The 25,009-nt window shown below is 53.8% G+C and overlaps 1 protein-coding gene across 2 annotated transcripts in view; it reads right to left on the bottom strand.

Annotated features, from left to right (window-relative positions):
* The window catches only part of WSCD1 (WSC domain containing 1), a 42,311-nt gene extending 18,863 nt beyond the window's left edge, over positions 1-23,448 (bottom strand). The window contains exons 1-5 of one of the 2 annotated variants that reach the window (XM_052658092.1): positions 23,360-23,448; positions 12,387-13,089; positions 5,772-5,886; positions 5,235-5,419; positions 3,391-3,512 (exon numbers count right to left, since the gene is read on the bottom strand). In XM_052658092.1, the coding sequence (XP_052514052.1) occupies positions 3,391-3,512; positions 5,235-5,419; positions 5,772-5,886; positions 12,387-12,813 (849 nt within the window). In that variant the 5' untranslated portion in view covers positions 12,814-13,089; positions 23,360-23,448. Of the gene's footprint in view, positions 1-3,390; positions 3,513-5,234; positions 5,420-5,771; positions 5,887-12,386; positions 13,090-20,709; positions 20,740-23,359 lie in introns of those variants that run through there. The other variant, XM_052658093.1, reaches the window with a different exon arrangement.
* Positions 23,449-25,009: the final 1,561 nt, after the last annotated feature.

Consider the following 25,009-nt stretch of genomic DNA (forward strand, 5'->3'; position numbering starts at 1 on the left):
AGGCGAGGACAGGAGCCAAGCCATTAGCACAGATCCTGATGCCTGGAGGGCAAAGGCCATTTATGAGAACCCTGGGTGCCCCTTCATCCTTGTTCTATCTGAACAATTCGCAGCATCACTGCCCAGAGCTGAGCAGGTAACCCATCCACGAAATGCATCTCAAGGGGAGAAGTATGAAGCGTTAAGGTGCAAAGTGGCATAAGGTACCAAGAGCCTGCAGGTCTCATTTGGCACATGCTCCAGTGAGAGACAGCAGCGACCTGGATTTGTGTCAGTAAATCTGAAGAAAGGCTGGAAATAGGCGTTGAAGAGTTTAAAAGCTTCGAATTCTGTGTCTGGGCCCCTCACGGGCTGCCCCAGGGAAGGTGCCTCCATACACTGGGGCATCCACCTGGAATGTGGCTTTGAAACCATCCTCCCCAACAGCAGAGTCTCAGGGGTGCCTTGCTTCTCTCTCACGCAGGGCTGGGGTGGGGAGGGATGCATAAAATGAGCACAGCTTTTGACCAGGGCAGTATAGCAAAGTTTACTCACAGAACAAGGACCTAGCCCCTCCTAGGAATTGTATCCGGCAGATCCACCACCAACACAGATCTACCCCCCTATAAGGATAGTCATCGCAACCTTGTTTGTAAAAGCAAAAGATTGGAAACCACCTAAATGCTTAACAGTGGGGTGTTTGTTAAATAAATTATAGGACATCCATGTAATGGCATAGAAGAGTGAGGAAGCGCTTCCTGTGCCAATTTGGAGCAATCTGTAAGACACAGGGAAGGAGAGTGGGGCAGGGTAGTGCGTATGGCTCGTCACCATCTGTGGGGTTTGTAACACCATCCTGACTCTGTAAAGGAACAACTGCCTGAATATTCATAGAATTTCTCTGAGAGTGGAATGGAGAGGTTAGGCCCATCACCTGCATCCAAGGAAGGACAGAGTGGATGACACAGAGGGGTGAGAGGAAGACTTTCTCCTGGACACCCTTGGGTGTCCTTTCACCATGATCCACGCGAGCATCTAGGAAAAATAATTTAAAGCACCAAAGACGCACAGCTGCGAGGCTGCCGGCTCCCTTCCTCTTGTTTCTTTTCCTGTCTCCTCCTCGACAGTCCACCCACCTGTCCCCTTCCTCCACTGATGTCACACTGAGAGGCAGCAGCATGAAAAGCATGGGGCATGGGGTCAAGAGTGGGATGTAGGGGGGCTTCCCTGTGGTCCAGTGGTTAAGAATTCGCCTGCCAGTGCGGGAGACATGGGTCCAGGAAGATCCCACATGCCGTGGAGCAACTGAGCCCATGTACCACAACCACTGAGCCTGCAAGCCTAGAGCCTGTGCTCTGCAAGAAGGGAAGCCACCACAACGAGAAGGCCTCGAACCACCGTGAAGAGTAGCCCCGGCTCATCGCAACTAGGGAAAGCCTGCACACAGCAGTGAAGACCCAGTGCAGCCCAAGAGAAATGAATTAAATTATATATATATGAGAAGGAAATGGCAAACCACTCTCGTATCGTTGCCTGGAAAATCCCATGGACCGAGGAGCCTATGGGGGACGGGGTGGTGCTGCAGTCCATGGGGTTGCAAAGTCGGGCATGACTGAGCGACTAACAGACAGACAGATAAGAGTGGGATGTAAACCCGGTCCCTCCATGCTTGTGTATGAGAACTCTCACTCCTGCAAACCTGCACTGGCTCTGCAGCAAGCAGGGGTCAGAGGATCCCCCTTCACAGAGTGCTGGGAGGATCAGAGCTGACCAGCAGGGGGAAGGCTGCAACCCAGCACCCAGCACACAGGAAGATGCCTGTGCATCTGTTGACCCGGGAGGCCAGCGGATCTGGACCAGTCGAGTTCCTCTGATTACAGTGGGGGTCTCTCCCGAGAGCCGCTCTGAACTGCAGGTGCGAAGGGAGCCCAGAGTGGGAGGTTTGCTTCCCTGCTGTGCAAGCAGGTGTTCTTGCCACCTCTGCTGGCTCTGGCCCTACCAGCGGGAGACGGGCAGAAGGCGGCCCCAGTCCAGGCGTCTGTGAATCAACATAATGGTCTTCTCGGATCCCAGTATTGTGTCTCATGAGCCCTGACACCAAGACACCCTTGGCAGTGGCTTTGGAAATGCTGGAGATGGAAGAGAGCCACTTCAAAGGCTGCGCTTATGCGAGAGGAAAGCATGTAGGAAAAGGGCTTTGTCTCCCCCCATCTCCAAGGGAAGCACCTCAAGGGGGTTGGGAGCACAGAGCAGAGCGAAGGCGGCTCCTGGTGAGTAGGGGCCCTTGGAAGGCATGTCTTTGTGTCCAGCTCCACGTGCTTTCACTGAAGTCCACTCCCTGCACCCTTCAAAGCACCAGAAGGCTACAGAACTAGGCAGAGTTCAATTCCTGGCTCTCCCCCTTCCTGGCTGTGTGACTTCAGGCAGAATGCTTAAGCTTTCTGTTTCCTCACTTGCAAGATGCAATTACTCAGAACACCTATCCCATTCAGTTGTCAAGAGGATTAAATGGGTTAACCCATGTGAAGTTGGAACAGAAACTGGCATGGAAAAAATGAGGAATACTGGTTAAGACTGTTGATAACCATCGTCATCCCCATCACAGCCAGGACCCGCCTATCTCCTAGACCCACTCGATTACACTGCCACGTGTTACAGTCCCATCAAAGCCAGTGGACCCCAGGATTTGGAGCAGCCCCAAGTCCTAGCCTACTGCCATTCAGGGCCATTTCCAGGGCCATAGCATCTGGCCCAGTCTGGAGATCTCGGGTCTCCAGCCTCAGATCTCAAAGCTCTTTGGGCAGCCTGCAGGTCTCACCAGCCCTGCTTCACACCCCACCCCAATCATGCCATGTGAAAAGCCTATCTGGCCTTGATCGATGTCTCCCACCCCAGAGCCGACAGGCGGTGCAGGCAGATGGCCTTTGGTACCCAGTCCAGCACTTGCACAGAGTCACACTCCACGCTTCAGCCCTGGCTAAGGCACCAAAGGGACCTGAGCGACTACAGCCCCTGAAGTCAGATTCTTGGCCCAACACTGTCAGTGCCAATAAAAGAAAATCCATCAGCACTCCCCAAGTCCCGAGCCAGCATCTTCCGGCTTCCAAACCAAGTCAATTTAACATCTGACACTTGTGCCAAGAGCTCACATCGGGAAAGGCACGATCCTTTCAGTTTTACAACCTTCACTGACGATCCCCCACCCAGGCTCGGATCTCAGCATCAGCAGGCTCCCTGCTGGCATCCTCAGCAACTCCGCTGCAAAGCCCGCCTCCCTCCTTCCTCAGCTCCCACCCGGGCTCCAAGGAGGACACAGAGCTGCAGTCCCCCACGGGCACCTGCCCCTCCCTGAGACCACCACTCTGGCTGGATGGTTAAAGGACAAAGCTGTGAAGTCATAATTTCTCTTACTTTCTGGGAGCAGAATCCGGAGCACGTCTCCACGGTCACATTGGCCTGTACCAGGGAGTCGGGGAAGGCATGCGTGATGTTCTCTGGCAATCGGAAACAGCCCCGGTACGTGACAGTCCTCCCTGCGAGGAAAGAAACGGGGATCTGGTGAGAAGCAGAGCCTGCCCTTCTTGGGGAGTGACCCGGGGGAAATGGCAGCTTCAGATTCTGAAATAGGTGGAATTACACTCAGGAGGAGCAGATTCCAAATTGGAGAGGGTAAACTGCCCAGACAGGCTGTGGTCAAGCCAGGCTCCTGAGAGAAACCAGATCCCAGAACCTTGCTCACCAGGGTCACTGACAAGGGACCACTTGGCTGAAGCTGCTGAACTCATGACTTGCAACTTCTGCCAGCCCTCGGGGGACAGTGGCCATCCTGCCTCCCTCCCTCCTTTCTTCCCCATTTCTCTTTCTCCCTTCCTTCCACAAATCTGATTTTTTTTTTCTTTTCACCATGCTGTGTAGCATGTGGGATCCTAGTTCCCTGATTAGGGATTGAACCCATGCTCCACTGTGAGTACCTCCCTGCAGCCTGGGGGGAGGCAGCATCTGGGTCACCCTTTCGCACCCCACACCCAGTTCTGACCCTGACATATAGCAGGTGCCCTATACATGCTGAGAGGTAAGGATGCGGCATGAGCTGTGAGAAGTTAGTGATCTAAGATGCTGCTGGCAGAGCCTCAGCTGCCTCTAGACTTCAGGTGTGGCACAGGCTGTCACTTCCATTCCACACCCTTCTGCCCCGCTCCGCAGGTGAGAGTCCCAGGCCACTTAGAGCAGGAGGGCACCTCCAAGATGGAGCCACAGATGACCTACTCTGCACCTTCCTCTGATCCCAACCTGAAGCTCAGTTCAAACAGATGCATTTTTCTGTCTCTGGCAGGAGTTTGTTTGTTTGTTTTAATCTAAAACTTCACTGATGTACATACTTCAGTGAAATTGAATCCACCTTCACAAAGAAGTTTCAATCCAGGTCCCTACGCTGGTGGACTCAAAACCTCCTTTTCTGTCCTCCGTGGACACTAAAACCTAAGCCGTGTGGCCGCCAAGACCAGCAGCTTCCCCCATGAAGACCCAGTGCTGCACAGCGTCGTCAGCCGTCTTCATCTCACCCGCATGATTCCTAGTTCCCACTGGAGCCAGGGATTTCCTTACTTTCTTGATAGTTCAGCTTTGCATTTACAGCAACACTTGTTCAGTTTTACCCAGCACTTCGTGGACTTCCCTGATAGCTCAGTTGGTAAAGAATCCACCTGCAATGTGGGAGACCTGGGTTCGATCCCTGGATTGGAAAGATCCCCTGAAGAAGGGAAAGGCTACCCATTCCAGTATTCTAGTCTGGAGAATTCCAGGGACTGTATAGTCCATGGGGTCGCAAAGAGCCGGGCATGACAGAGCGACTTTCACTTTCACCAGCACTTCAGGGTGTTGTGTAGCTAGGAAACACTCCTACTGTCTGGTCTGTCCCGGTAATCAAAGTCTGTCTCTGCACTTGACAAAATAGACTGGAACCCAAAGATGGGAGGCCACACAGCACGTCTAAGAAACACCTAAGCCAAGGCTCTGGGCCTCCTGGTCGGTTTTTCTCTCCTGCAGAGGACAAGGAAAGATGTGATTTGGTCACGAACTCAAGCGATCTTTGGCAAACCCTAACACCTCGCCCCCTGCCACAAGCCTGTCCAGGGAAGGTGGTAGGGAAGGCAGAGCACAGTTTCCGTCCTCCAGAATTTAGATGAAGGGCTGTGGACGAAGAGGTGGCAGAGAGCAGGGGCAGACAGAGCTCAGGGAGAGGCTGGCGCACTCACGCTTCCTGGAGCCAGGCTGCAGCTCCTCCACGCGGTACACGGAGAGCCGGCCCACACCTCCACACACGGAGCTCTTCTCCCCTTTGCACTCGTGGTTACACTCCTCCGGCCCAACGCTCATCGCTGGGAGTCGGTTCCCACAGTAGCACTCGGCCCCGGCCTCCAAGCCAGCATAGATGTAGGACCTGCAGGCAGAACGGGGCCTGGGGTGAGTCCCAAGCCTGGCCAGGGGCACTGAGGTCTGGATCTAGCAATGGCCACTGGGTCTGGGGCCAGGATAAGGGTGAGTCCTGGAATCTCAGGACAGGAACCCCAGGTCTCCTGACACTGAGCCCAGAGCTCTTCCCACAATCCCCTGCCATCTCATCAGTAAACCTTCTTTGTTTTTCACAACCGCATCTGATCGGTCGAGCTCTAATCGCACTCTGACAGCCAACTGGCAGCAGAAGCACCACCTCACGGACACCACTCCCACTCTCTGGGATTGGCTCTTAGCCTTATTTCCAGTGGAGCTGACCGTTAGGGCCCCTCACTTACCGCTCAGCACATGCGTCCTGGCAGTGGGAGACGGTCATCTTTCTCAAGTCAAAAAACACAGCCCCCTTCAGAGTCCGCTCCTGGCCGTCATCACTGAAGCATCCCACATAGGTGCCTGCAGGGGATGAGGCAGAACCACAGCAGAGACTCAGACACCCTGGAGAGTGGGAGGGTACTAACTCCTGAACCCACCCTTGGCATTGCCCTTCCTGGCTATGACACTTCTCAGAGAAGCCCAGGGGACAAGGCTGTGGTCCAACCTTCCCCACAGTGCTTCTGGACACTTCCAACTTGTTCCCTTCCTGCTCTCTTTCTTAGTTAACGGCCAACAGTCCTGTAGACACCCTGCCAGGAGCCTGGCATCAGCCAGAACACAACTTCCTTCCGCCAGCCCTCACCTGGTTTAATTAAGTCTGGCTGGTTTAATTGCTTCACCTGGACCCCTCTCCTCTTCATCCCTACCCTTCCTAGGCCGGAAGAGGCCTGTCTGCCTCCACGAACGAACTGATAGGCAGACTCTGTTGCCTCCTTGTGATCCAGAAGGAAGAAATGAGATACGCAAAGTCTGATCTTAGCTAATATAGAGATTTTGCAAACAGGGAGAGCTAGTCCAGGAGAAAAAAAAAACTCTGCTGGGACATCCCTTGTGGTCCAGGGGTTAAGACTTCGCCTTCCAATGCAGGGGAGCTAAGATCCCACATGTTACGTGGCCAATAAATAAATTAATAAATAAATCGAAGCAATATTGTTAATAAATTCAATCAAGGCTGTAAAAATGGTTCACATCAAAAAAAGAAAAAGAAAGAAAATATCAGTCATTGCAGGAGGGCAGAAGCCCCCATCACTGGAGGTGTATAAGCGGTATCTATTAACATGTAAGAGGGCTGTTCTGTGTGGGAATCCTTAGGACCACAGGACCCTGAGCCCTCAGCAGGTCAGGCATCCCCAGCACACCCCTGGGAGGGGACGACGTTGAGGGGCAAGACTCCACAAAGCAGTGAGCCAACAGTGCACGTGTCAGTGGGAAATAGTCCTGCCCTGCCACACCCCGCCAGGGAGCTGCCTCCCAGAAATGCACAGCGAAGCCTGGGGAACCTGAACGCGACCAAGTGCATTCGGTGTGTAAATGTCACACGCAGCACAGCGCATTGAAGGAACTATGCACTAGGGATTTGCAAACTTGCAAACACGCCATCACACCATCCGAGCTGCGAATGCACACCCACAGAGTTGCGCCCAGATCCGGATGGGGCACCCATGATGAAGATGCTGCCCATCTCTGGGGAAACACTGGCACTCAGCTCTGGGATGTCTCAAGTGGCATCTGAGCAGCACACTGTCGCCTCTGGAAGTTGGGCGTTTCTGGGAAGCATTGTGCCCAAGGCCTCCCCACAGCCAGCCAGCTCCCAGACAGCTTTGCGGGGAGGAGTGACCGTCTCGTCCACCAGTCCTGGAGCTCCTGGATCAGGCGAGACTGGTGCTGATTACTCCTGCCAAGAAGCTGGCCCAAAACAGAAGCTCAGGGCCACCAGCTGAGTGGTTTGAAGGAGTGAGTCTGCCAGCCCACATTCCTGGGGACGTGAATCAGGGAGTGACTTTCCTGGGTATGAACAGCATGCTTAAATCCGTCTCTGGCGTTGACTAAATCATTTCAACATTCTGTGCCTCAGTTTCCTCAACTGTCAAATGGATAAACGCCCCCCTCCCCCTCCCCTTGCTCATTTCTCCCGCCCACGTCCGGTCATGGCCCTGCTCCTTCCTGCACATCCACTCTTTGCTTTCTACTCATCCTTGATGGCATGGCTCACAGCCCTGGCGACTCAAGTCTTCTGCAGCCTCTCCTTTCCCTGCACTGTCACACTGAGTGTCTGAAAAGCTTGCTGTCACCCAAATCCTGATCATTAACTGTTGTTAAAAATTGTGTACACCTGTGTGTCTTGTCTTTGTACCATGAGCTAAGGCTCGTTGAGGGCAGGGACCACAACTTCCCCTTAGCTGGTGACTTGCTGCCAAGGTCAGACACGATGCCAATAGTGGGTCAGAGCTCCTAAAACCCACACTGACATCCTGTGAGGGTGCAAGAGGGAAAACGGGGAGCCCAAATGCAGTGGCTGGTCCTACTGTCTATCCCAATGTGCAATTCCCAGGGCCCCTGGTTAAAAAAGGAAGGGGAAGATGGCCAAGATGGTAGGAAACAGGACTCTCTGTCACACCAGAAATGGCTGAAGATCCAGAAACCTCAGATTAGAGAACACTGGGCTGCAGCGAAAGCAAAGACCTTCAGTGTCTGCACAGGGTCTTGCTCCCTTCCAGGCTATGACCCTCTTGAGGCTGCCTTCACCAGGATCCCTGCCAGCACACACATGGCCACACCCAGCGTCCATCCATGGATACAAGCTCCACTCCTCTACTCGGGGCTCCAGGCACCCAGGCCCTGCAAGCTTCTCTCTCTTCGTATAAAGCTCAGGACTGCTGAGACCAGAAAGCTTTCATCCAGGTCAGCGAAAATCAATCGTTCTCCTTAGCCTGCCTACTTAGTAAGAGAAAACTAATATTTGAGAGATTTCTGACATGTGTTGCTCAGCAAAGAAGAAATTCTATTACAGCTTTCAAGTAAACATCCAAAACACAGGCTCGGGGGTTGTTAAACATTTATCACCACTGATGGGAAATTAACCAGAAGGTTCTGGTCACCAAGAGGTGACTGGGCTCAAGACCCCTGGAGGCTGAGATTGGCACATACACATTTGCGGGGCGGGGCGTGGGGGTGGGGTGGGAAGAAATCTCTCTTGGGAATGGGCTGCCTTAGATTCAAATCCAGGCTCTGCTCTATCTGGCTGTGTGACCTAGCATGTGCAGCCTCTACTTCCCCGTCTGTAAAATGCACACATGGTCCCACTGAATTCATGGGGTGGTTGTGAGAATTCCACGAGATAACATGGAAAGTTATCTAATGCAGGCGTGGCATGTAGTGTGAGCTCAGGGGTGATTGTTACTGTTGTAATGTGTCATTATTAATAATAAACACTTTTAGATTACTCTACTTCCCCGAAATGCAAACCCTTCATCATTAAAATGGTGATAGCGCTGCTGACATCATAAGGCTGTTTGAAGATTAAATTAAATGAGATAACAGATGTCCATCTAGGCAGAACAATGGTTGGCACACAACAGATGCTCGGATAAGCGACAGCTATTATTATTCTCATCCTACACTGTAACCTGGGGCCGGGTATGCCGATGGCTCCGTAAATATTAGCAGAGCACATTAATAAAAGAGAAAGAAAGGGTTTCGAGCAGTCAGGGTTGGGTTCTTCAAAAACAAGGAGAGGCTAGCCAGCTCCCAGCTGGCTGGTGGGTGGAACTGACCAGTCTGGAGGAACACCCACGCTCGGCTGGCCCCGTCTCTGTTTGTAGCAAGACCCAGATACCTCCCCCTATTCGTGAGGAGGAGGTGAGCCTTTTTTCCTAGAAAAATAATGAATGGCTTTTCTAACTCCCTGACAGAGGCGAGAATGTGTAGAAAGAAAGGACTTCCCAGGGATGCACTGGGACACATTCTGAGGCGGATTTATTACTTTCGGCTGAAACGGAGGCGATGCATTATTGTCTGTGACTCTGCATCTGTTCATTTGCACATCAAAATGGACATGCCGTGAGGCTATTAACGATGGCTTCGGAGATATTGGAATGTCTTTGGAAATTACTATCAATAAAAAGCAAACTGGCTATGGAGAAGTTACTATTTTTCCCCTAGTAAACTTACTGACATTTTATTCCATTATGGATGTTGTCCAAGGTATAATGAAATGCTCAGTGATTGATGGGGCCTCCTGCGGCTTCCAAGGCTTGCCGGATCCCCTTACAGGAGGATGGCGGGCTGCCCGGGGCCACGAAGAGACGCCCTCTTTGTCTGCAGCTCCAGCAGCTGTCCTGAGGGAGGGCCTCCACCAGGGAGGCCAGCCTGGCTATGCAGGGCCCCACAGAGCCCCAAGAGAGGAAGGGGGCTCCCAGAGGGTTCTAGGGCCAGTGCCCGCCTCTCCCCACTTTCTCTGAAGATCTTTAACTGCATGACACCACCGCCTCTCCCAGGGCGAATTCTTTCTCCAATCCTGGGGGATATTCAAAATATTGAATAACTGATGAGAGGCATGGACTGGCCTGAATTGTCACCATTCAACACCAGAGCCTGACTGTTCCTGCTGAACTAGGCATTAACCCTTCCGTTGCCAGGTTTGGGGGTCACCAGGGATGATCAATCAGAGTGCAGAAGGTACTCAGAGACTCAGGGCAGAAACCCTGGTGTATAATAGGTGACGGTCTGTCCTCTTTGGATCTGACCACCATCTCTTCAGCTTTTACTACAGCCTCTTCCATCGCCTCTTTAAAAGATGACTTGAAGAGTGCTTGCTGGTTCTCCTGGATGAAGATATTCTACACACAGGGCTGTAACCAGGTCACCCCGAGTCCTCCTGTCTTCTGGCCAGTCACCCTGAAGCCAGGTTACTAAGAATTTGTCACTTCTGTGTACCGAGCCTCAAGCCTTTTGCACACGCCTCTCTTATGCCTCAGTCATGCTAGGGGGTAATCATTTAGCTGCACATCTGATTCCACCACCACAGACGGAGCTCCTCAAGTGTAAAGTGAATAGGACAGGTGGAGACTCACGTGTGCTGAGTGTGGACTGAGAAAAATAAAAAGAGGAATCATGGCTAATTTGCCAAGGTCACAGAGTCAATAACTGGCAATACCAAGAGACAAATGCAGGTCTGTTTTCAAAACCTATGCTCTTTCCATGCCTTCTTTTTAAGAAATGCATGGTGACTTTCTACACTGGCATCACCCTGATAGAGACTCGGCTTCTTGATGTGTTGGGAGGAGTTTATAGAAATTATAACTACACGAAATGAGCTACAGAAGTGGTTCCTTAATTCTCCCTCATTCTTACATGGAAGCCTTGCTGAGGAATCCCACCCAAGAGCTATGACCTAGAGGATTTCAGATGAAACTTCCTTCTACGGAAGTTTCTTCTATAGAAGGCTTAGTTCTGCAGTCTTCATCGTATCGGGCCACCATCTTCTTCTATATCCTGCCACTGAGGATTTCTAAGCTCCAACCATACTTCTTAAACTCAGAGAGCAGTTTTCCTGCAATTCGTGGTACAGGATCAAATAAGGTGGTGGCAGAGATGCTGAGACACTGACTGAGATCAGTCACCACCCATCAGTGGCTCTGACACTCCCTGGGTGCGCACTTCACACAACTCAGTTTCGAGGCCCTGCACAGTCTGGATAACTCAGTGTTAAGAGCTCCAAGCTGGAGCCAGGCTGACCCCATGATGGAGTCCCAGTGGCGTGACTCCAGCAGTTCTGGTCAGTGCCCTGCCTGTCCCCCAGGCCTTGCTGTCTCCAGGCTGTACCCTAAGATGTAGGTTCTACCCTCATTCCAAGTCCCTATCTGCTCCATAACACCCTGTACTGGCCACCTCCTCCCCCGTCTCACTTCCCACTCCCTACCAGTGTTCCTGGGGTCATACCCAAAGCAGACCACATCCATGTGAATCCTAGTTTCCGGGTTTGCTTCCAAGGAACCAAAACTAAGAGAATGATCTTGGAGAATTTACTTAACAATTTCTGTGCCTCTTCACCGGCAAAACTGAGCTATAACAATAGTGCGTGCATGCTAAGTCACTTCAGTCGTGTCCGACTCTTTGTGACCCTATGGCCCATACCCTGCCAGGCTCCTCTGTCCATGGGATTCTTCAAGCAAGAATACTGGAGTGGATTGCCATGGCCTCCTCCAGAGGATCTTCCCAACCCAGGGATTAAACCTGTGTCTCTTACACCTCCTGCATTGGCAGGTGGCTTCTCTACTACTACTAGCAACCGCCTGGGAAGCTCCATAACAATAATAATAGCCCCTGTAAATACAACACTTACAGGTGTGTGGTCACTGATACATGAGTGAGCTGTTATTAAATAATAATAATTCCTGACTGCCAGTGCATACAATAGGCCCCCTAGTCCAGTGGTCCTCAGCCTCAGGGCACATGCAAACCACCTGGAGACCACACTGCTCCAGACTGCAGCCCTCGCCCCAGAGTTCGAGATTTGGGGAGTCTGAGAGAACCTGAGAACCTGCATTTGCCACAAACTCCTGGGTGGTGCTGGGGTTGCCAGCATGGGATCCCACTTACTGAGCTGCTGCTCTGCATTATCACATTTAATCCTCACCACAACCCTGGGGCAGGTATCTCAACCTCCATTTTCAAGGGACGCGGAGAAATTAAGAGACGTGGTCACCCAATAAGTTTGGAGAATGAGCCAGGATTTAAGCTCAGGTCTGTCTCAGCTCTAAGATGCTTACACATCTCAACCCCCAGCCACATGCAGTCCAGCTAGGGAGTGAGCAAAACTCCCAAGGGCTTCCCCTCCCAGGCCCCTCCTGTCTATGGTGGGGCTGGAGGAAGCAGGATATGGGAAGGCCACGGGCCCTCGGTTCCCAATTCTCAGGCTGCAGCCAGGGCCAGGGAGAGGGGACACCAGTCTGTGCCCCCAAATGGGGCTCCTGGGAAGAGCTCCCATATGTGTAAGCGGACCCAGGCTAAGCACCTACCTCGGCTGCTGGTGGCTGGCTGGGGGGCCTCGGGGCTCAGCGCGGGAGGCCCCGGGGAATCCCCCACGAAGTGGTGGAACCAGCGACGCCGCAGCTGGCGCAGCTCTGAGTTGCGGCTGCGGAGCCAGCGGGGGCCGGGCCGGGGCCGGGCCAGGGGGCCCTGCAGCACATCCACGCCGAGCAGCAGCTCCGGGCTGACCCGGCCGTCGTGCATGGCTCGGCTGTCCAGTAGGCCCACGCCCAGTGCCACGGCAGCCACAGGCAGGGCCTGCAGCGGGCCAGGGGCCCGGGGGCCAGGCGGGAGGCCCACGCGGGCCCGCTGCAGCAGCAGCAGGCTGCCGGTCATCAGGTAGGCGGCCGTGAGGAAGAAGAGTAGGAACTGCGTCCGGCGGAGAAACTTCTGGAGTCGGAAGAAAGGTTTGGCCATGCCCCTGGGCAGCAGGGCTCCCAGCTGGAGCCCGGGGATGGCTCCTAGCACCCAAGCCGGAAGGAGGCCGGAGCCTCCGGAGGTGTCATCCCCGCATGCCGGCACCGGCCTGTTCTCTCCTGGGGTTACAGTTCCTCCTGCCCCGTTTGCAACAGGTGCTCAGATAGCACCATCACTGAGCCCCAGCCCTGGGCCCTGCAGCTGTAGCTTCTGCCCGAGTGTCAGGAACTTGGCCATCCCTGGGTTCTAGCGACCTTCATGTCCTGGCTTCGAAACCTGGAAAAGAGAAAGGGCACTTAGAGGGAATAGGAGGGTCCACCTCTCCCACTGCCCCAGGGTCAGGAGCCCCACGCCTCTGTGCTCTGTCTGCCAAAGGGGCTGGCTATGCCGCAGAAGTGAGGGACAGAGAGCCTGGTTCCAACCCCAGCTCTGCCACTGGATGACTATGTGACAGCAGGTGGGCTATTTCACCTCATGGGGCCTCAGTCTCCTCATCTGTAAAATGGAACTAACGCTCTACCCTGGAGCAGTAGGACAATCCACTAATGACAACAGGAAGGAGGAAAAACAGCAGCAGTGACCTTGTATGAATCCTTAAACTATGTGCCAGGCTCTGAGCTAGACCCTTGATGTATCATCTCATTTAATCCTCACCCCAACCTAGAGAGAGAGATACATACAGCATTTCCCCCATTTTACAGATGAGGAAACTGTGGCAAAGGCAGACAAAGTAAATTTCCCAGTCACACAACTGGGGAGAAGATGAGCCAAGGGTTGGAACAGCCTGAATTCAGAGCCTGGACTGTAAACCCCCATGAGGTCCAGCCTGTAATGAACCCCACTACCTATATGTGCACTCAGGCCAGCGCATGAGTATACAGCAGGTGCTCAATGCATGTGTGTACTGGGGTTGCAAATTGTCTTCTGGAAATGCTTCTGCAGAGGTGGGTTGGTTTTAACCCAGGAGAGGGCACAGAGGAGGGAGTGGGCTTGCATAGTCTTCCCTCCTTCCTGAAGGGAGGACACCAGAGCGGGAGACCCCCCCGGGGCCGTGCACCTGTCAGCAGAGGCTGGGCTCCTGGTGTAGATAAGTGGGGAAGGCTCTCAGAGAAGCCTTCCCGGGGTGCCCTTCTGCTCCCCAGGACTCAGTTCTCACACTGGGCTTTGGTTTCCTTTGACGGCGCCTCTGAAGTGCACTGTCGGGGGTTGGCAAAGGGACCCGCAGCTGCTGCGAGCTGGGCTGCTGGATAAGGACAGCCCGGCACACAAGGACAGGCTTGTCCCGGGGTGAAAGGCTCCGAGGAGCGTGACTAAGCTGCTGCCTGTAACTAACAAGGCCCGGGACCCCGGCCAGGACCCCACGGCCCCTCAATGGCTGCTCTGTGCCCTGGGGACAGTGGCCGGGTGTGAGAGGAAAGACAACGTTTGGGCTCTTGTGGCCTGGCATTCCAGGGTCTGGGAGGGGGTGGTATCAGATCAGCATGACCCTCTCTGATTCAATGCCGAGAGCCACCAGGTTCTGATGCTTCTGGGGAAGGCAGGATCTGAGAATTAAGGGGGTCCAGTGGGTCCTTTAGGCTGGGGCAGGGGTAGCAGGGTAGGGAGTCAGCAAATGAAGGTGGAATTAAATGCTGAATCTGGGAGCCATTTCAAATGGGTCTCCAGAGCTTTTATTTTCTCTCTAAGCTGGTGTGTGCCAGGCCCACCCCGGCCAGCCTCGTCAGATTTGTATAACCACAGAGAAAATCCCAAGAAATCCGGACTGATCCCCCTGCCTCCAGCTTTGGCCCCTGCAATCCATCCTCTGCAAGGCTGCCAAGGTGATCCTCCTAACACGCAAATCTGATCACGGTGCTCCCCTGCTTAAAACCCCTTTCAATAGCTCCCTGTGGCTTTGGGATAAACTCCAAGCTCCTTAGTGTGACATACAAGGCCCCCTTCCTGATCCAGCCCAACCAGCTCGTCTCTTGCTGGGCCCTTCCCTTCTGCTTCCTCATGGTGTGCACATGTGTGTGTAAACACACACACACACACACACCCCATGGTCCAGCAAAACAACCACAGCATGTCTGCCCTGGTGCCTTCGCACATACTTCACTTGATGTCTTTTCCTCCCTCTTTGCCGGGTGAATCCCTCTGTATCTCCAAGACTCAGCCCAGGTGTCACTTCCTCCAAGACGCTCTCCCTGACCACCACCCACTCACTGGTATAGATTTCTCTGTCTCCCCATGCTGACCCTCATCCCAGCATTTGCCATCCTAGGATGATTTTAATTGTCCTTGTACTTGTCAACCATCTTTGCAGGACTGCGACTGACTCCAGGCTAGAGGTCATATGCTCTGTACACATTTTGGTAACTCCAGCTCACAATATGAGTCCCAGCAAAATAGATGCTCAGCCCTCTCTGTGTCTGAATACATTTTTTACATGGATGAGAAGATACACTGATAGGTGGATCCTGATATCAGAAACCTGCTTCTGTGGGAGTCTTGTTGTTCAGGCACTAAGTTGTGTCTGACTCTTTGCGACCCCATGGACTACAGCACTCCAGGCTTCCCTGTCCTTCACCATCTCCCAGTGTTTGCTCAAACTCACGTCCGTTGAGTCGGTGATGCCATCCAACCATCTCATCCTGTTGCCCCCTTCTTCTCCTGCCCTCAATCTTTCCCAGCATCAGGGTCTTTTCCAATGTTGGCTCTTCTCATCAGGTGGCCAAAGTATTGGAGCTTTAGCTCCAGCATCAGTCCTTCCAATGAATATGCAGGGTTGATTTCCTTAGGACTGACTGGTTTAATCTCCTTGCTGTTCAAGGGATTCTCAAGAGTCTTCTCCAGCACCACAGTGGGGGATCTTCAGTTCAGTTCAGTTCAGTCACTCAGTTGTGTCCTACTCTTTGCAACCTCATGAATCGCAGCACCCCAGAACTCCCTGTCCATCACCAACTCCCAGAGTTCACTCAGACTCGCGTCCATCAAGTCAGTGATGCCATCCAGCCATCTCATCCTCGGTCGTCCCCTTCTCCTCCTGCCCCCAATCCCTCCCAGCATCAGAGTCTTCTCCAATGAGTCAACTCTTCACATGAGGTGGCCAAAGTACTGGAGTTTCAGCTTTAGCATCATTCCTTCCAAAGAAATCCCAGGGCTGATCTCCTTCAGAATGGATTGGTTGGATCTCCTTGCAGTCCAAGGGACTCTCAAAAGTCTTCTCCAACACCACAGTTCAAAAGCATCAATTCTTCAGTGCTCAGTCTTCTTCACAGTCCAACTCTCACATCCATACATGACCACAGGAAAAACCATAGCCTTGACTAGACGGACCTTAGTCGGCCAAGAAATTTCTCTGCTTTTGAATATGCTATCTAGTTTGGTCATAACTTTTCTTCCAAGGAGTAAGCGTCTTTTAATTTCATAGCTGCAATCACCATCTGCAGTGATTTTGGAGCCCCCCAAAATAAAGTCTGACACTGTTTCCACTGTTTCCCCATCTATTTCCCATGAAGTGATGGGACCGGATGCCATGATCTTTGTTTTCTGAATGTTGAGCTTTAAGCCAACTTTTTCACTCTCCACTTTCACTTTCATCAAGAGGCTTTTTAGTTCCTCTTCACTTTCTGCCATAAGGGTGGTGTCATCTGCATATCTGAGGTTATTGATATTTCTCCCAGCAATCTTGATTCCAGCTTGTGCTTCTTCCAGTCCAGCATTTCTCATGATGTACTCTGCATATAAGTTAAATAAGCAGGATGACAATATACAGCCTTGATGTACTCCTTTTTCTATTTTAAACCACCATCTTAGGGCAATGAAATCTCAAATTCCGCTTATCCAGAGCTGTGGGAGCCTCCCTAGATAGGTGGGAGACAAAGCAATACATGAGCACGAAGGACACAGCTTCACCAGTTCAGGCCTTAGAGATACGTGGAAGTTAACACAGGAGCTGAGCTTTATATGTGATCTTTCCTGTGTTGTCATTTTAGGAAAAGGGGCTTCCAAATCTGCTTGCAAAAGGCTTCTGGTTACAAGATTGAGATTCTATCAGTGAAAAATCCTATAAAACTAAAATAAAAGGGGAGTGTGGACCCCTGCTGTGGGAAGAAAGGTTCTGATGAGATGGAGCCAAAAGGCGTGCAATGGATCAACAGTTCAGAATTTTGAAGGCAAGATGCAGCCTGAATTCCATATACGTTTGTATAGAGGATCTGCGAACATGCTACAAAAGGTGCAGCGGGGTGAGGTGTGGTCAGCGCTGATCATTCTGGAATCGAGTGATCACACCTGGGTTCGCCAAGGCACCCCCCACCAACCCCGCTCTCCACCAAGTTCTTTCTGGAGCCACCCCTTCCCACTGGGGCCCTCCTCTAGTCTGGGGAGGTGGACACTGGGCAAGGGGGCAGGGGACAGCTGCTTTCAGGCCAGAGCTCCACAACCCCTGCTTCTGATAAGACAGGCTGCCACTCTGAACTTTTCACATTGCAAAGCTGATTCCTAGCCCAGAATACCTGCCGCTGCCTGGATGGGGGTGGGGAGTGGGGCCATGTAAAACCACAGTATTAGCAACCTGTCCCCTGGCCCAGGCTTCTGCTCGGCAATCGTCCCCCACTCTCTGCCACACTCACCTCTCCACCAGGACACAGACAACATCTGATTTATCATCACATCCCCAGATCCTAGCACGCAGCCTGCAGTGCCTGTAAATGTCTGTTGAGTGACTGTATGGGAAAAAGCCTGGAGGGTGGGGGGAGGGGGTGCTGAGTCAAGCCCAGCATCTGCACAAGGACTCAGAGCCAAGCCACAAGGTAGCTGAAGAACAGAAGCAGCCAACCCCTGGGGAGGCGGGTATATCTAGCCACTACCTGTCAGCTGTGCCCACTGCACCCCAAAGCCAGGAGGCCCTCCATGAGAGCAAATCCACCTTGAGCAAGTCACTGAATGGGTGGCACCTCAGGCTACCCATCTTGAAATGGGGGTTAATCAGCATTGTCATGGAACCAAATGAGAGCGGAAACCTCTTACCTACAGCCAGTGGCAAAGGAAGCAAACTTGGAAACTCCTTGGAGGAGAAGCCTACAGCAGTGAGCTGTGGGGGCCATCAGCCACCTTCACCTCCAGTTAGCCTCCAACTCCCTGGGGTGGGACCCATTCTTACCTGCAGCTCCCTCCATGCTAAGATAGGTGTTAGCAAACTGCCTGCTATTTCTTTCTTTTTGAATATTTATTTATTGCCACACCAAGAGGCACGTGGGGTCTTAGCTCACCGCTAAGAGATTGAACCTGTGCTCCTTGTACTGGAAGTGTGGAGTCTTAACCACTGGACTGCCAGAGAAGCCCATGCTTGCTTTTTCAATGCTGAAGAATCTGCCTGCAATGCAGGAGACCTGGGTTTGGTCTCTGAGTCGGGAAGACCCCCTGGAAAAGGAAATGGCAACCCACTCCTGTATTCTTGCCTGGAGAATCCCATGAACAGTGGAGCCTGGCATCACAGTCCATGGGATTGCAAAGAATCAGACACAACTGAGCGATTAACACTTCCATCCCTCTTCTTTTGCAGCGTTTAGTAATTAGGCTACACGGGGTTGTGTGTTTCACCTGTACCATCTCATTTACTCCATATCTCCCATCGAGGGGGATAACCTGATCACTCCCATTTAAGAGCCTGGGTCTCTAAAGCTCAGCTGGTCAAGGCCAGACAAACCAGGGCCAGGATTCAGACCCCAGCTCCCTGCTTCCAGAGCCCACCCTGTGTCCACTCAGCTGCCCGCCTCTCTCCCCACCCCAGCTTCAAAGGAGGCAAGATGAAATCCTGAAAGGGGGTTGGTATGCCTCCATCAGATCTCTTTGAAAACATGCCAGGATGAAGCTCCCAGGCATGGTGCCACACACAGAGCACCCCCCCAGCCAGACCTCCCCAACGCTGCCATGTGGTGACAGCCCCAGCCTCCTGACCCCTCCCCTCCTCTGCAGGTCTGGGCCATTTTCCCCCAAGGCATGCTTCCCATGTGACACCTCCCATCTGGGAACCATGCAAAGTGCTTCAGAAGAATGATGGGGGGGCAGGGGACCCCCACCCCTGCCTGAGACCCCAGGCTTCTCAGGAGGGAAGGGGCACCAAGGAGGCACACAGCCTCAGGCTGGACAAGGTGGACACCAGATGCTTGCCTGGGGGTCTGCCAGAGGCCCAAAAGCCACCCCAGAGGAGACCAGGGCCCAGGGGAGGGAGACCCTCAGCTTCTTCCAAGGAATGAGAAGAGAACATTGGGACAGGGAGGCTTCTCGGGCGGGGGGGGTCTCTGGGAGGGAGCAGGAGCCTCGCACAGGTGGGGACACAGACAACTTGAGCTGTTACTTTGCTGCCATCTGGACCCCAGGTGGCAGCCATGGCTCCGTTTGAAGTGGGGCGGGGGGGGGGGGGGGCGTGCGGGGGGCGTTGGGCAGATGGCACCAGGCTGAGATTTCCACGGGATTGAACGAAGGAGCAGTGGTGACAGCCAGGAGAGGACAGAAGGCAGCCACTGGGGCCTGAGGGCTGGAGAAAGAGCTCAGAGAGGGCCCAGGCCTGACCAGTAGCCACTGGGGTTTAGGCACATGACTCTACCACACCACCCCGCCCCCACCAGAGAGGACAGACAGGGAAGGAGAGAACACCAGTAGCCTTGGGAACACCACGGCCGCTGCCGTGTGGGCTGTGACCATCTGGGGATCCAGAGCCGCACGCTCTTAGCTGGGTGAGCCCCAAACACAAGAAACAGGGGACACACGTGTTGCTCCCGCAGACAAGGAGATGGGCATTCGTGGTTCAGTTGCTCAGAGCCCCAGCCTCCATGATTGGTAGGAGGGTGCCTCAGCCTCTAAACTTCAGCAAAGCCCCACTGAGAGCCTCCAGCGGGGCCCGGTGCTATGAATTAGCACCCCTCCCCGTTTCTTCCCGCCCTCAACCCCTGCCACTGCCCTGCCCAGGCTCAATGCCTGTCATCTGGACACTGTCCCCCTCTCCCAGAGGCTGCCCTCTCCCAGAAGCCTCACAAAGAGATCTTTCTAACACCAAGAAAGAGCAAAGCTCCAGGCTGCAATGGCTCTCCAGGACTCAGATGACCAAGTTCAAGCCCCTCAGCCTGGTACTCACTGGCCCTTCCTGGGTCGGTCTCCCAGCAAACTCCTTTCAGTATTCCCTCCAGAACTTTACGCCCCACTGGCCAGCATGTGATGCTTCAAGCCCCCTTACACATACTCTTCCGTTGGCCAGGAATGGGTGCCCTGTCTTGTGGCTCAGAAATGCTTTGCGGCCACCAACCTCAGCTCCAACACCACCTCCTCCATGAAGCCTTCCTGATCCCCAGAACAAAGCTGCTCTCAGAGCTCAACGGGGAGGCTGGATGCTCAGGTGACGTGTCCTGCCTTGAGTCCCAGGTACACTGTCCACTTCTCCTCCCAGCCTATGGGCCCCTCATAGACACAGGCGGTGCCTGTGGGGTACAGGGCAGACCCCAGAAATCTGTGCCCATGGGTCACCCTCCCTCCAGTGCTCAGGGCCACACTGCCCTCACCTCCAGGTCCCAAGGCTCTGGGTCTTGGAGGCTCAGAAAGAGAACAAAGGACCCACTAAACAGAGATCTGCTGGGCCCTGGGATGGGACAAGTTTTGGGAAATGGGAATGCAGTGGGGTCCCTGCCTTTGAAGAGGCAAATCTTTTGATCTTCTGAACTTCAGAACTTAAGGGAAAAGTTCCAGATTAAGAAGTGGTGCTTAAAAGGTATAAAGCATAATACTAAGGTCAAAACTCCAGTCAAAGCAAAGCAGGTAGTGGGAGGGGGGATTCTTCCAGTAAACTCAGTGCCCTGGGTAGGGAAGACCTCTGGAGAAGGGAAGGGTTCAGACAAAAAAGACTGAATCTGTATGTACCACATTAGAGACTGCAAGACTGCTTTCACACACTCTCAAGCGTGCTGAAAGAATCAACAGATCTTCAAATGAATGAGTGATCTTCCCATAAACTTGTGAGGTCAAAATCATTACCATCTCCATCATGGACAGGCAGAATCTGAGACAGAGAGAGAGGCCCAATTAACTTGACCAAAGACAAACAGTTATTGCTAGACTGAACTCAAGTTTTCAGATTCCAGGTTTGTGATACCATCTACCATATCACGTGGCCTTCCTTCATCCATTCAACTCCACCCATTCCTCCAGACACTCAGCTAGGAGCCAGGGCTGCAAAGAAAGAACACCTCCATGGTGGGTAGCATCTCCCCTTTTTAGTTGGTTGGTCTGAAGACCAACCCACTCTTGCAAGAGCCAATTACAGGCTCTTTTAGGCTATCTCTGGGCCACCTCTTTGGTAGAACCCTATTTTGTTCCTGTGCTTGGATGTTTCTTCCACTGAGTGGCAAACTCTTGAGGGTTGTCCAGACCTCACTGAGTGATTTGGATAAATCTGGGCAAGTGGGTGGAGCATCCAGCCAAAGTTAGCCTCACCCTCCTCTGGCTCTGTGCCTGAAGTCACTGGGATGGGGGACTTATGCTGGGGGGAACACCTTGAACCCTCCTGTCCTCAGCAGGACAGGAGGACCCTCCTGGCCCCCTCATGAGTTTTCAACAGTAAGAGACAGAGAATCGAAGTGGAGGAGGAAAGCTTTAATGGCTACCAAGAGGCTCACAGTATTTGAAGCCGCATATGGTTAACCCAGCCCATTCTTCCAACCACTCTCACATCCACCCTAGGAAATACAGTTCCTCCCTAACTATGTTCCCCAAAAGAGCCACCCTTCGAACAACTTTCCAGGTGACATGTCAACATGTGTGTTGTGCTCAGTCGTGTCCGACTCTTTGTGACCCCAAAGACTGCAGCCCGCCAGGTTTTTCTGTGAATGAAATTTTCCAGGCAAGAATACTGAAGTGGTTTGCCACTTCCAACTCCAAGGGATCTTCCTGACCCAGGAATCCAATCCAGTGTCTAGTGTCTCCTGCACTGGCAGGCAGGTTCTTTACCACGCCACCACCTGATGTGTCCACATGCTGATTACTAAAGCCAAGAGGAGGAGAGATTTAAAACAGCAGAGTTAAAAGAAGCCCAGACAGAAGATAGTCCAAGGCCAAGTTCCAGCTCTCACTCCCCAGATGAGCGGGGCCTGCCTCCATCCCAGTTCTGCTCCTGCTGGTGGGTCTGATCATCACTCACATCCTATGGATAAAGGTCTAAACACTGAGCTGTATTTCTGCTTTGCAAATAAGATCATCTATACAGAAGGTAATGGCACCCCACTCCAGTACTCTTGCCTGGAAAATCCCATGAATGGAGGAGCCTGGTAGACTACAATCCATGGGGTCGCAAAGAGTCGGACACAACTGAGTGACTTCACTTTCACTTTTCACTTTCATGCATTGGAGAAGGAAATGGCAACCCACTCCAGCGCTCTTGCCTGGAGAATCCCAGGGAGGGCGGAGCCTGGTGAGCTGCCGTCTATGGGGTTGCACAGTTGGACACGACTGAAGCAACTTAGCAGCAGCAGCAGCATAGACACAGAGAACAAACTACGGACACCAAGTGGGGAAGCGAGGTGAGATGAATTGGGAGATCGGGATGGACATATAGACATGACTGATACTACGTATACAACAGATAACTAATGAGAACCTACCATAGAGCTCAGGGAACTCTACTCAGTGCTCTGTGGTGACCAAAATGGAAAGGAACTCCAAAAAAGAGGGGAGATACATTTATAGCTGATTCACTTTGCTGTACAGCAGAACTAACACAATATTGTAAAGCAACCATACTCCAATAGAAACTGACAGAAGAATTAAAAAATAAACACGGAACTGCCCCAGAGTCCTTTGCCCTGGCCTCAGTGAAGCTCCAGATGGAGAATCCGGGGGACTGGCCTCACCAGGGCTGACTGGGGTCTGAGCCGGATGGAAGCACAAGCCAGGTGTGTCTATAGAGAAACATACCTTCCCAAGAAGCACTGCTCAGACACAGTTCAGTCCTAGCCTGGAGGCTCTGGGCTGCCTGTTAAGGCAGACTCTACGGTGCTCTGAGGGCTCAGACTTTAGCAGCCAACTGGTGGCCCACAATATCCACTTCTGCCTGACTAGGCAGACGAGGGAAGGGGCAGGGGGCTGGCCATCTGCTTCATCCAGGCGTCTCTTCACTTCCAGCCAGACACACAGGACACAGGACAGCACCCCACAGGGCTCCAAGTGGAATAAGGGAACCCCTCACCCCAACATAAAGCATGCTTCCAGAGGAGCTGTGGAAATAGTCCTGCTGAAGACCAGAGGATGAGGAAGCAGGGGAGGGCCAGGGGGCTTCTCCGCGAGGAAGATGAAGGCTGCCAGGCTAACCCCACCAGCCCAGCTGTCGGCCAAGCTTCCTTTAGCGAGTGTGCACAGGATATGAACACAACTGCTCTTCCCCCATGGAACCACTGGGCTCTGGGGGCAACCAATGGGCCCACCGGGGCATCATCTCCAAGGGACTTGTGAGGCCAGAGCTAAGTGTATGGGGAGGGTGGGGGCGGTGAGGGGAATACTAGAGAGAACCTCCGCCGACCTTGCCTTCTCTCCCGCACTTGCAACCGCCAGGTCGAGGTTGCTGCAGACACAGCGCAGCAAACCAGCCCTCTGCTGCCTGCATTCCCCTCTCCACCAGCCCTCACTCCTGTGCCTGAGAACCTAGGGGATCCAGAGGAGAAAAACAAATAGTCACTCCCTCTCTCCATCTCCTGATCCCAACCACGGCGTTCCGACACGGGATAAGCCAAGCGCTCCATAAACTGAAGCCCGCCCTTCCAGCGAAAAGAGAGATGACAGAGTCTAATGTTGTTAGAAAAGTGCAGTGGAGTTCCGAGTCTGTCCATCTTGGGTGCTGCTGGGGACCAGGCGAGTGTGGGCAGCAGCGGGATCCCAGGGCAGGGCTGTGAGGCTGGAACCCTCACGTCCAGCCTTCCCAGTGCTCAGAGAAGGGTCAGAGGTCTCCCTCCCCGCCCCTGCCTCCCCACTGGGCGAGCCGGCACCGAGCAGGCATCATTCGTGGGCACAGATGCTCTGGGAAAACAGACACCAGGGACGTTATCCGGAGCAGAGGAGCCCACCCGGAGGCTTCCCCTGAGAAACGAAACACTGCAATTAGCAGCCTCCAGTCATGAATCTCCGTCTACACTTAGAAAGATGCAAAAGCTCTACTTAGGGTAATTTTCCGGACAAAATACGTACGTTTCGCTTTTGCCCATGCCTCCGTTCAAGTTCACCAAGAGACAGAGAAAAACCTCCGCTGACCGGAAACCTGGCGTGCTGGCAGAACGAAGGGAGCTGCCGCTAGGTAAACGTCTCGTCTTAGAAAAGGCAGTGCGCACCCCAAATCCTGTCCTCACCCCTTCCCAGGCCCGGATCCAAGGCCTCCATCCCGGAAAACGGACAGTCTCTGAGCGTTCCCAAGGCGGGTACGCGGCTTGGGAAACTGCCTTGAGCACCCCCGCCCCATCCCGCTCGTCCGAAACCTCCCTCCACCCAAGCGCACACACTCCCGGGGGAAGCCGCCCCCGGCCCCGCGAGAGGCACCCTCCGCCAGCGCGCCCCGAGCCGGAGCAGGTGCAGCCCCGCCGCGCTCCCGGCCGTGTCTACACAAACTTGTTGGCCCGCGGCTGGGGAAACCCTGCCCGCAGCCCGCGCAGGGGTCCCGGCTGGAGCACCCGGAGACTGCACTCACCCACGCGATCGCGGCCGGCTGGGGCGCCCGCTCCCCGCCTCCCCGGGGCGCTGAGCCCGCAGCCCCGCAGTGCCCGGAGCCTAGGCGCCCCCGGCGCCCGCACGCCCCCGGGTGGCCCGCGGCGAGGAGCGGCCCAATGCGCCCCGGGCACAGGGCGCCGCCGCCTGGCTCCCCGGGCTGCGGACGTCCGGGCTGAGCCGCGGCGGCAGAGCTAGCGGGCGCCGAGCGGGCAGCGGGGCGAGCGGGCGAGCGGGCGCCAGGCTCTGCACATGCTCACTCGCGCGGCCCGGGGACAGCGGCCGGCCGCCGCCGGGTCCTAGAGGCGACCGTCCTCCCGCCGCCCGTGGGAGGGGTCGCCCAGGTCCTGGGGACCAGCCCACCAGGCGCAGCCACACTCGCAGCTGGGAAGCAGAGTCGCAGGCACCCACTCCCATACACACACTCCCACACACACACAAAGAGCCTCCCTTGCTGTAATACACACCAGGTTAATGC

This window comes from Budorcas taxicolor, chromosome 19, assembly GCF_023091745.1.
Source record: "Budorcas taxicolor isolate Tak-1 chromosome 19, Takin1.1, whole genome shotgun sequence".
Classification (NCBI taxonomy): Eukaryota; Metazoa; Chordata; class Mammalia; order Artiodactyla; family Bovidae; genus Budorcas; species Budorcas taxicolor.